Source organism: Protopterus annectens, chromosome 6.part0, assembly GCF_019279795.1.
Source record: "Protopterus annectens isolate FY-2018-M chromosome 6.part0, PAN1.0, whole genome shotgun sequence".
Lineage (NCBI taxonomy): Eukaryota > Metazoa > Chordata > Ceratodontiformes > Protopteridae > Protopterus > Protopterus annectens.
This window is the reverse complement of record NC_056737.1, coordinates 1,990,394,106-1,990,406,941: the sequence shown is the minus strand read 5'-3', so window position 1 is coordinate 1,990,406,941 and position 12,836 is coordinate 1,990,394,106. Positions and strand designations below refer to the sequence as shown.

General features: G+C 35.6%; 1 protein-coding gene across 4 annotated transcripts in view; it reads left to right on the top strand.

The window, feature by feature from the left end:
* Positions 1-12,836, top strand: part of CCDC141 (coiled-coil domain containing 141) — a 2,268,332-nt gene that overhangs the window by 1,345,179 nt on the left and 910,317 nt on the right. For all 4 annotated transcript variants that reach the window (XM_044075309.1, XM_044075306.1, XM_044075307.1 and 1 more), the window contains one exon: positions 1,178-1,318. In XM_044075309.1, coding sequence (XP_043931244.1) covers positions 1,178-1,318 — 141 coding nt within the window. The remainder of the gene's footprint in view (positions 1-1,177; positions 1,319-12,836) is intronic.

Below are 12,836 nucleotides of genomic sequence, written 5' to 3'. Positions count from 1 at the left end.
GGGTGGTGGGAGAAGGCCTCCAAATAGTTTATAAGAAAGATGTTTTTTTTAAAGGTTTACTTGAATGAATTAAACTCCCTGTTGGTAATGGTAGGGCGGTCAAATGTGGCCACTGCTCCCAATGTCAATATATCCTTGATGGAACCAGTTTTATTTGGGAAAACTATGGTGAAATTAAGTTAGGTTAGAAATATTATTGTGACAGCAAATGTGTCATTTATGTAGCACAGTGCCAATCCTGTACTTGTTTTTATATAGGGAAAACCAAGCAGACATTGAGGGCTGGGGTTTATCAGCATTGTTATGATATACAAAAAGCAATGAAAGACATGCTCTTTGCAAATATAGCAGGAGACATCGTATACATTCATTTAAGTTCTTTGACATAGACCATGTTAATTTGGGGCAACGAGGATGTCCTTTTGATGATTTTACTCGAGTTCAAAGAATTTAAATGGCAACTGAAATGCAATGCCATGATCTCAATCAGTAGTGTCCTCAAACTAAAAGCAGCCTATGATATTTGAAAGGATACTATGAAGGGTTTCAAGTCTGTAAAAAATCTACATTTTTATGTAATCCATGTACTGTATGTATTTATTTTCTTATGCACCTTTAATTTTCCTATGTGCCTTTAAATGTTTCAATTAGTTAATTGTTTGATTATTTTTAATTATATCAAGTGGTTTTGAGAGGGGATAAAGGCTTTTTCTACTTGTGACATGGCATTCTGATGAAGTCCATTTAACTTGGCGTAAAGCGCTAAAGTTCTATTTAGTAAAACGTGTGTGATTTCTGTTTACATCTCCTTTTTTAATTTGGTTATTTGGTTTTGGTTCCTGTTTTGAATTTTACTAATTTTTTTTTTTTTTTTGCATTAAAATGTTTATTGAATATAATTACACATTATCTTTTCTTAAAAATATTTAAATATTGTTTTTTTCATTAAAATGTCTATTGAATATATGTATGCAGTATATAAAAAACAGAGTCAGTTAATTTAAGTAAAACATTCACTATAGTGAAATATTTGCAAACACCTTTTGCAAAAATAAAAATAATCAGAATGCATGATTGATTGATCAAATGCAGTATTAAATATAAAATGGTACTACAAGGTACTTGTATTGAAGAACTTCTGGTTTACATGTATTTTAAATAGCATATTTCTTTTCAGATGAAAGAATCTTTCAAGGAACTGAGAAAAAGATTTAACAATTTTAAATTTAATTATATGAAGAAAACGGAAAAAACTCGAAATTTGAAGGCTGTGAAAAGTCAAGCTCAGCAAGTTGATATATACTATGAAAAAATTCAGGTAAATTATATTGCTCATTTAAATATTTTATTCAGCATTGCATTGACAATGAACTGGAAAAAGAAAGCTGTAAATGTTTCTTAAAATGATTATAGTAATATGAGCTTTTACTAAAATGCATTCTGAATATTCAAAAAGCTAGCAGTGTAACCACTTCCTGTGGCCAAAGTGAACTCACCATCATGAATTGTTTAGGTGTGGCTTGTTTATATGCCTGGCATATTTATTCAAATCAGTACCCTCATGTAAAAACATATTGTTATTGTAATCTTGCTATAAAAAGAACAGAAAATATGAATGTTGTGCAGATCAGCAAACTTCAGAGGAAAAAATATATATATTACCTACCCTTCCCCATATCAGATTTTTAGTCTGTTCTGAGTTAGGCACCTTATTTACTGTAGTGTCAGCCCATTCTTAGATAATCATGTTCACCTAAATTGTACTAATCCTTCCCAACCCATACCTGAGAATGACATGTTAAACTAGTTGCTAGTTTGCACTATTGTTTTCTTTGCACTCATTAAGCTAATAAAATATTACAATTATCCTGATGTTCATTGGTGTCATACCCACTCAGTCACAGCTCAATTTAATGTTACCACTTCCTCATTGTCCAGCAGTAAATTGCTATATAAGGAGACCTAACAGTATTTTATATTGTAAATGTTTTCTACATTGTGATAGCATCACCCGGATCCTCTTCAGCATTTTATTCCACTATATCTGATAGATGCCATTCATGTCTGCTTTATAGTGTAAAAAAATATATTCCTTTGTGTCCAGATAAACTACTGCTCTACCCTGGCAGTTAGTTTCTTATCGCTCTTTTCCACTTCGCCATCCTAGCCTTATAACAGAGGTTGGAATTAACTTGCTGCTTATGACCTGCATTTCACATAGTTTGTTCTGATTCTTGACTTTAGTAATTAAAATGTGGTTCAGCTCTGAAAGTAAAAGTGATAGCTTAGTGTATATGGCTATAAATATAAAATATAAAGAGCTAATATAAAAATGACTTACTCTTCATCTTACCTGACTACTGACGTCATTGTTAAAAATGTGTATTTATGCATATAAGTGCAAGTTTATTGTGTGACAGTTAAGCTGCTGATTAATAACAGACAGTCATATGTAGATTAGTGCAAATGACACATACTGGGTAAGTTTCAGAAAACTTTATGATGAGGGGACACACACAGGGTGTGCACAATTCAGAGATGCATATACCGCTAGTGGGGAATGGTACAGAGTAAGGTCAATCACATGTTAATGGTTGCATAATGAAATGATAATGAGCAACATTATTAAAATAAGCAGCATGATATATGCAAATGAGGCAAAACTAAATGGTGGAGCAATTCTTAAAAGCTGCACGTCAGAGCTGTGCACACTGTATAATAGAATGTTTGTGTTCATGCTAAGGGAATTACTAATTAATGTTAGAGGTTGCTCCAGCAAATGTGCATCTTCATGAAGCTCTCATTGTTGCTATGTTCCATGACAGTACCCTTCATTGCCCCCAGATTCTCTGGGCCATCTGAATATGCTTAACATTTCATGGACTCCACAGCACCAACATTGTTGACTGGCACTGTGTGGATAGGGGGCCATGTGAGACACTATGGACACATGTTGATCTCGTATGTAGCCGTGTGGGAGTCATGAAATCCCTATCTCAGTGGATACTAAGGTTTGTACAGTTTATGTATATTAACTACAAAGAGCTTTCGGCAACCTGATGAGGACATAGTGTTGGGCTATCTCAGGCATATGCCTCAAGAATACTCAATCAGTTTTGTGATGCCACACTTCAAAATGTGGGAGAGCATATGTGGTTCCCACATTTACAAAGGAGAAAGGGAAAACCATGCAGAAATTCTATGATATTTCCCATTTCCCTAAGGTACTGGGGGGGGTCTTAGACTGTAAAAACATTGAAATAAAGGTCCCACTTGGTAAACTGGGAAGGAGGTATGTGAACAGCAAAGTGTATCATGCCATCAACTGCCATTTTGTCTATAATCCACATGGTATAATCTACAGTCTGTTTGAAGAATACCCAGGCAGTTATTATGACTGTCACATATGACACACCTATGACCTGTACCAGAATTTTGCAAGGAATGACTATCCCAGGGGCAGATATGCCCTGGAATCCTGGATGATGACACCTATTGGAACTCGACAAAATGAAACAGACCAGTTGCAAGCAAGAAATATGACTGAGTGTGTGCTTGGGCTGCTGAAAGCATGTTTTTGCCATCAGGATTCATCCAGTGATGCCTTGCAGTGATACCCTGGTACATGTGTAAAAATATTTTCCATGTGTGTAATGTTACACAATATCACATTTAAGAGGTAGTTACAGCAGAGAGGGTACTTGCAGGAGCTGCAGTCCCCAGCATGCCAGGCAGTGGAGGCTGATTCAGATTAGGAGTTAGTGGAATTACCAGCAACAGGGGATAATCATACCAAAAGGAGGCAGGTACAGACACAGCCTCCAAATATAGTAGACCAAAGTAAAGCAGATAAAGTGCAGTATAAGAGACACACGCAAAACCACTAGGCTGTGAAATTCCATACATAGGCTGGCCATGCTGTGCACCAGGCATATACAACCAAGTAGCAATTGTTAAGAAATATAAACTGATAGTACAGTTACTCAAATAATATCACAAATTATAAAAGAATACATAGCACGTGTTTTCTATTTCATAGTAGCTTTATTACCACACGTGTGGGAGACCCCAAAGTCAATATAGGGAATCTCCTTGAACAAAAGAAACTGTGAACTTTTAAACACTTAGATAACACTGATATCAAGTTAAATATGCACACCAATAGACAATGGAGGATTTACATATACCAGTCAGGTAGTTCCCCATAAGCATTAAGACACACCTGAATACTTATTGCTAGGAAGAAAAAGAAAATCAGACATAAGTCCATATAAGGACTTGTTTTCTTGACCACATAGAACCAAGTCAAAAGGCAGTCACGAAACGAAACTTTTCGCCACCAGGAAGTCAGCCAAAGCTCCTTATTCCAAAAACAAGTGAACAAGGCTGAAAGCCAGCCATATAAACGTGTAAACGCCTTAATCCTCTAATAGCAGACAGTATGTGTTTTCGTCAGATTCTCGACTTCGTCAGACAGTCAGTACATCCAATTAACACTGTATATATAACATTTACCATCAATTAATTAATTCAAATTATTTCAAAATTTAAAGACACATCAAGATTAAAATTGTAAAAAAAGTCATTTGAAAATGCCATTTAAAAATACTATGCATATAACAATTTGTAAGAATTCATAGGGCATATATATACAACATTAAAAAATAAAAAATACATGCAATTACATATTTCCATTGATGTTTCAAAAAATGCATAAAATTATAATATGATGAGGTAAAAAATTGTAGATCAACACCACGAAAAGTAAAACAAATTTTATTCACAGAATGAGCGCTTTTGCGTGCTTCCAACTGCACGCTTCTTCAGATGAGTATAAAACTTTAGTAAATCCACTCACTATATATATATACATAGACTTAACAATTACTTAACACACTAATTAATACAATAATTCAATTATGTTCAAATTGTCAAAGGTGCATAAGTCAGCTTAAAGCTACAATCATAATATGAGTGTCTTTTCTTGTTGTATCTCATAGCACGTTGTTAAAGCTATTAAATTAGTAGCTGCTGAAAACTTTAAATAACAGCCCATTCTAAGGGATGCCTATCTTATAAAATAGCTTATACCAACTGATATTCAACGAACTATATGCTATGACAGAGCAAGCAACCAGATATGACATATCTAAAATTTCATGAGTTTTCGCAGCATTGATAAAGACAGATTTTATATTATTGTTATTAATTTTCATTTTAGAAAACAATAGATACATTCAAAATGTTTAAAATCAGTTGATTAATTAATAAATATATATTATATATTTTTTATCTTGTATCTAATTAAATAAATAAATATAAATAAATATAAAAAATCAACAAATGTATATAAATGAAGTAAACATCTCAGGCTTGGCAAACAGATGACATCAAATGTGTTATGATTGTATATATCTATCATATATCACTAGTGTATGCCATCAAATATGTACATGCCCAGATATATATATATACATATATATAAAAGTATAAATGTATCTAAAAAATCCGCATATAAAATTCTTTATACATATAATTTATCATAACATTTAATATTCTAGCATAAATAATTATTTAATTATATATATAGATAAATATAAATAAATATTCATGAATATGCCATATCAAGTTTAAAAAGTATCAAGCTTAAAAAGGTGCATAAAATTCAAAATAATTATATTGTTATATAACTTATCACCTTGTCTTATAAGCATTCTCTTTGCAGGTCAAGCACTCCTATATTATACAAATCTCTCACTAGCAAACCCCCCCAGGAGTGCCCACTTCCCTGCTAAGCCCACTACTTTTCTGTCTCATACCAACTCATAATTCTTTCTAGCATGTCGAAGGGTCAGATGCTGGCGTCCTCTCCTGCCCAGTTGGTGAATCTGGGAATTCTGAGACAATGTTACAATTGTCTCATGTACACGGACAACCCTCTCCTCCTCCCACGTAACACTAACACTTGTGAGAGATGCAGCTATTTAGCCAGACTGGAGGCTGAGCTCTCTCAACTCAGGACTGGCAAGACCAGGCAGGAGGAGAAGGCAACTACACACACCACAATACCAGTCTCACATAACTCAACCACACCACTGAATCAAACACATAAACACACTAAGACATACTCGGAGGCTCTGAGTAAAAGTTTACCTAAACAGCAGAGGCCTCCAAAGCAGACACCCAAGCAACCGCAAACTCAATACACCACACAAACAACACATAAACAACAAAATCAGTGTGCAAAGCAGTCACTGCCCTTAAGGCCAAATACAACACCAAACATACTTGTCATAGGTGACTCCATAGTCAGACACACTGACGTCCCGCTCACCAGACTGAGTAAGGAGAAGGTCACAGTAAGCTGCCTGTCGGGCGCTAGAATCCGCCACATAACACAAGCACTCAGGTCTCTCAACAGCAGGTACAAGTACGACTCAGTCATTGTCCATGCTGGTGTCAACGACCTGAGACGCACCTCCTTGGACTACATGAAAAGAGACATTGAGGAGCTCTCTGATTATGTAGCCCAGGCAGGTATGACCCTGACCTTGAGCAGTATCCTACCTTCACCTAGAATGATGCCACAATACAGTGATAAGATGATCAGCTTTAATAATTGGCTTAAATTCTGGTGTCATTCAAAGGGGATCCAATGTCTGTCTGCCTGGGATGACATGCTGGACAAGCCACGCTGCTTCACAAGGGACGGCTTGCACCTGTCACCCCTAGGCTTCCGGATATTGGCAAAGGCTCTTGCCACCCCATAGTGCCTTTTTAGGCAAGGCTCAAATTCTAAACCTACCACCCTAGAACACAAAAAGTAAAAACTAAGGGTAATGCTGCTCAATGCCAGAAGTCTCAATCTCAAGATGCACGCACTCGAGGCCCTTCTCAGTATGGAGAACATCGATGTCTGTGCTGTGACAGAAACCTGGTTCAAGGCTCCTGAGAGCACCCCAGCACTAGCAGGTTTCACCTCATATCATGCGTTCCGGCCCCAAAATCCGGACAACACCAAGAAAGGAGGGGGGGGGTGTCCATATTCATAAAGGACACCCACACCTCAAGGTTGGTGGCAACGCACGATGCATTGGAGACCATCCAGGTGCAATTAACCATAGGCAAGACTGCTTTGCAATTTGCAGCATGTTACAGGCCACCCTCTCAAACTCAGGAACCTCACATGGCCTTCCTGAAAACAATGGAGGGGATAAATGTATCTCCAAACACCATCATACTAGGTGACTTCAACTACCCTAATATAGACTGGGAACACTACTCAAGCCCAAACACTCTAGCCCAAAGGTTCCTGGAGTTCATAAACTCAAATGCCATGGAACAACTAGTCACCATCCCCACAAGAGGAGAAAACATACTTGATCTCATCATCACGAACATGGGATCAAAATGTTCAACACCGAAGTATACCCTCACTGGTGAGATCAGATCATAAACTAATCTCGCTGGAGGTCCTCATCCCGCCCCACCTGAAATAAAAAGACCACAGTGAAAAACTTCTCAAAAGCTGACTTCACACTTCTAAAAACTAATGTGGTCTCCTTTAAGGCCCCTGAGCCAGTGGTAAACATTACTCAAACCGCTGAATCACTTACAAATGCCTTCTACCAGCACCTACAGGACTGCATGGATCAGGCAATCCCAAACAAAACTAAGACTCTTTGTACCAAAGGCAAGCGTCCAGTCTGGTGGACCCCAGCCATAAACAAGCTCTACAACAAAAGGAGGAAGCTACTACAAGATAGAGCAAAATCCTTGAAAGGTAAGACACCTTTGATCATTATAAGTAAAAAACTAAGAGCTCTCATAAAATCATCCAAGGCAAATTTTGAGAGAAAAATCGCCAAGGACTCAAAAGACAATCATAAGGCCTTCTTTAGCTATGTTAGAAACCTAGGAGGAAACTCCCAGATATGCTCAGAATTAGTTCAAAATGATGTGAAAATTACTGAACCTACACACATTGCCAACATACTGGCTGACAGGTTCAGTGCAAACTTCTCCCCCTCCCCAAAAGGAGAGATATCTATACCAGAGGATTGTAGCCCCCCAAACATCTCCAACACCCAGGTGAGAACTGCTCTCTCCAAAGCAAAAAACACAGCATCCATGGGACCGGATGGTGTCCCCGGCTGTGTGCTCCACGAACTCAATGAGGAATTAAACCCGCAGTTAGGACAGCTGTTTAATCTTAGCCTCACCTCAGGATACGTACCCAAGGAGTGGCGCACTGCGACTGTGGTCCCACTTCACAAAGGCGGTGCCTCCACCGACCCTGGAAATTACCATCCCATTAGCTTGACAAGCCTTATCTGCAAAGCCATGGAGAGGATCATAATGGAACTCATAAATAAAGACATAGGGAACTTTCAGACTTTGGATCCAACCCAGTTTGGCTTTGTCAAAGGCAGATCATGCCTTTTAAACTTGGTTGACTTTTTCGAGACAGTCACCAAGGCCATTGATGAGGGAAAGGCAGTCCATACAGCCTACCTTGACCTGGCAAAGGCCTTTGACACAATACCACACTCAGGTATCATCGAAAAACTCATCAGCTTGAATGTAAACCCATACATCACAAGATGGGTTGCAAACTGGCTAAGTGACAGAACCCACAGGGTCAGAGTTGCTGGAGCCATGTCAGACTCAAAGCCTGTCACAAGTGGTGTCCCACAGGGATCAGTCCTGGGTCCACTCTTGTTCGGCATCTACTTTTCTGAAGTACAAGCAAACACAGGAGGGTTATGGCTGACAAAGTTTGCAGATGACTGCAAACTGGGCGCCATAGTCGAAAACACATCTGACACAGATATCCTTCAGAAGGGCCTCACAGAAACGGATAACTGGTGCCAGAGCCATGGCCTAAAGTTAAATGCCAAGAAATGCATAGTCATACCCTTCGGGAAAAACAAGGTTACCCCTAGCTACCATATAGGTGGCAATCCACTGAGCACAGAAGAAGTCATCAGGGATCTGGGGACGCAGGTTGACAGTAGTCTTTCGTTTGACACTCATGTTGCTAAAGTAGTTAGGAAAACCTTCTACATTGCCCACCTGATCATGAAGGGATTCACATCTAGATCAAGGGAGGTCATCGTCCCCCTGTACTCATCACTCATTAGACCTATGATTGAGTACAATGCCCCATTCGGAATGTATCTGACCCGACACCTGCAGCAGCTGGAAAGGCCCCAAAAGTTCCTCACCAAAAGGATAAAGGGTCTCAAAAATATGTCTTATGCTGCCCGACTGAAAGAACTCCAGCTCTAATATATCTAATATACTAACTGAATTACGAGTGTTTACACGCAACATTGCTTTAAAAATGTTTTTTAAACATACTTTGCAGAACACTAATAATTCTAATAATATACAAAACAGTTTTGAATGTTTTAAAAGAAAAGGTGCGTTTACACCTGTATTACATCCCTGTTTGGATTGCTTCTTAAAAGCATGTGAAAATGATTTATATAAACATTATTCAAATTATAGGAAAGGATCCTTATTATTGTTTCACAATGTAACCAATGATGAAAGGGTAGCAATGAATACAGTAGCTAATAATACAGGGATCACGATAAGACCGGCAGATAAAGGGGGGGGGGATGGTCATCATGAATACGGATGACTACCTGCATCATATGGGGATACTGTTACAGGATGACAATACATATAAGGAAATAGATATAAAGATGGTAGACAAGCTAATATGTGAGGTACATCAAAACATTTATGATTTGTTGTTAACCAGACAAATTAGCTATGATTTTTATGTTTTTGTTCATTGAACATCCGACTATACCTTACATCAAGGGGCTACCCAAGATGCATAAAGGCATATTACCACCACCACTACGCCCCATAGTGGTCGGACATCAATGGGTTACAGAAAATATTTCTATTTTCATTGAAAGAAAACTGAAACCATTAGTTACTGAAATTCCCACTATTTTAAAGGATTCATATCAGCTACTTAACAGTCTCAGCAATTTACAACATAATATATTAGAAAAACATTTATTGGTTACTTTAGATGTTCAAAGTTTATTTACAGCAATACCCAACACCTATGGCCTTGAAGCAGTGAGATTTTTATTAAATAGAAATTCTCTTTATAATAATCATGAACAGATCTTATTAAATGCTCTACTTGAGATAGTCCTTACTAACAATGTTATGATGTTCAACAGCTTATTTTATATTCAACAGTGAGGGGTGGCCATGGGCACCCCCTGCGCAAATACTTATGCTAATTTAGCTGTTTATAAATGGGAAATTACAAACCTATTTACACATCCAGATTATTGCAAGGTTCTTGCATATTATAGGTTTGTAGATGACATACTGTTAATATGGGATGGAACACCAACTGAATTAAATATATTTATCAATGATCTAGAAAAAACAACAGATTTTTTAAGGTTTTCAATTGAACATTCATATTCCAGCATAAATTTTCTAGATCTAAATATTAAAAAAGATAGTAATGGAAAATTAACTACATCTCTTTATAGAAAAAAATGCTGGAAAAATATATTATTACAATATGACAGTATGCATCCCAGGTTTACTTTTAATAACATTGTAAAAGGACAATATACAAGGATACATAGGATCTGCCAGAATGAAAGTGAACGTAATAATGAATTTAATAAATTAGAACAATTATTCCTAGATTGAGGGTATAATCCTAAAATGGTGGCTGGTATAAAAGAGAATTTTGTTAAGGAATCTAAATATGCGCAGAAAACATTTCATAAATATAAATTTGAAGGACAATATAGACAACAAGATTCAAAACAGGTTAGATGTATAATTAGCTACACTAGTGATAATAAATAAATAACAAATATTATCACCGAGAATTGGTCAATTTTGACTACCAATGAGGAAATCAAAAGAATAATAGGTGAAAGGCCCACCTTCACCTATAGAAATACAAAGAATTTACAAAGAATATTATGCAATGAGAAATTGAATGGTAGGACCAATAATAGGGACTACATAGGTACTCATCCTTGTGGAAAATGTAATTCATGCCAATGGACATCAACTAAAAATAGTTTTTTACATTCTGAATTATTATTTGAATTTGATTTTAGATGTCCAGCTAACTGTGAGGATAATAATGTGATATATTTAGCTACGTGTGAGATATGTCCTGTCTTCTATGTAGGCATGACTACAAGAAGACTCAGAGACAGGATACAGGAGCATTTATATGCGATAAAGAAAGCAGATCCTAAAAATGCACTATCAAAACATATTATTGAGTATCCTGAACATAAATTTGTTTTTAGGGTGTTACAAAAAAGACCTATGAATAAGAGAAGGGGTGATAATTTTAATGACCTAGAAAATCTAGAATTAGATTGGATTTTCAGATTTCTGGCACAATAACATCCAGGCCTGAATAGCTATATTAGCATTAGATCACATCTAAAGAAATGAAAATATCACTGATTTTGAGAATGTTTTAATACACAGATATATATTAACTAACACCTAGGTAATATACAATATATAGTTTCCAGGATGATGTTTAATTTAACCAAGTAGCTGCTATTAATATTTGATCGAATGATTCATGTTCTTTATAAGTAATAAAAGACAATATGTAGTAAACAGGTGATAAGTTATATAACAATATAATTATTTTGAATTTTATGCACCTTTTTAAGCTTGATACTTTTTAAACTTGATATGGAATATTCATGAATATTTATTTATATTTATCTATATATATAATTAAATAATTATTTATGCTAGAATATTAAATGTTATGATAAATTATATGTATAAAGAATTTTATATGCGGATTTTTTAGATACATTTATACTTTTATATATATGGATATATATTTCTTATATATGTATATATATATATCTGGGCATGTACATATTTGATGGCATACACTAATGATATATGATAGATATATACAATCATAACACATTTGATGTCATCTGTTTGCCAAGCCTGAGATGTTTACTTCATTTATATACATTTGTTGATTTTTTATATTTATTTATATTTATTTATTTAATTAGATACAAGATAAAAAATATATAATATATATTTATTAATTAATCAACTGATTTTAAACATTTTGAATGTATCTATTGTTTTCTAAAATGAAAATTAATAACAATAATATAAAATCTGTCTTTATCAATGCTGCGAAAACTCATGAAATTTTAGATATGTCATATCTGGTTGCTTGCTCTGTCATAGCATATAGTTCGTTGAATATCAGTTGGTATAAGCTATTTTATAAGATAGGCATCCCTTAGAATGGGCTGTTATTTAAAGTTTTCAGCAGCTACTAATTTAATAGCTTTAACAACGTGCTATGAGATACAACAAGAAAAGACACTCATATTGTATTATGATTGTAGCTTTAAGCTGACTTATGCACCTTTGACAATTTGAACATAATTGAATTATTGCATTAATTAGTGTGTTAAGTAATTGTTAAGTCTATGTATATATAGTGAGTGGATTTACTAAAGTTTTATACTCATCTGAAGAAGCGTGCAGTTGGAAGCACGCAAAAGCGCTCATTCTGTGAATAAAATTCGTTTTACTTTTCGTGGTGTTGATCTACAATTTTTTACCTCATCATCTTCTGCATCTTGGTCGTTGGTCAACTTTAAGGGAGAGGTTTGCCTTTTATCTGAATAAAATTATAATATGATAATCTTGTAATAATAAAGTGCTGCTGCAGAAAAATCAATTCAATTCTCATGTATTGTAACTACCACATGAAATAAAAAACATAAGCACCTAAATATAAATATACCTATAAATTCTCATAT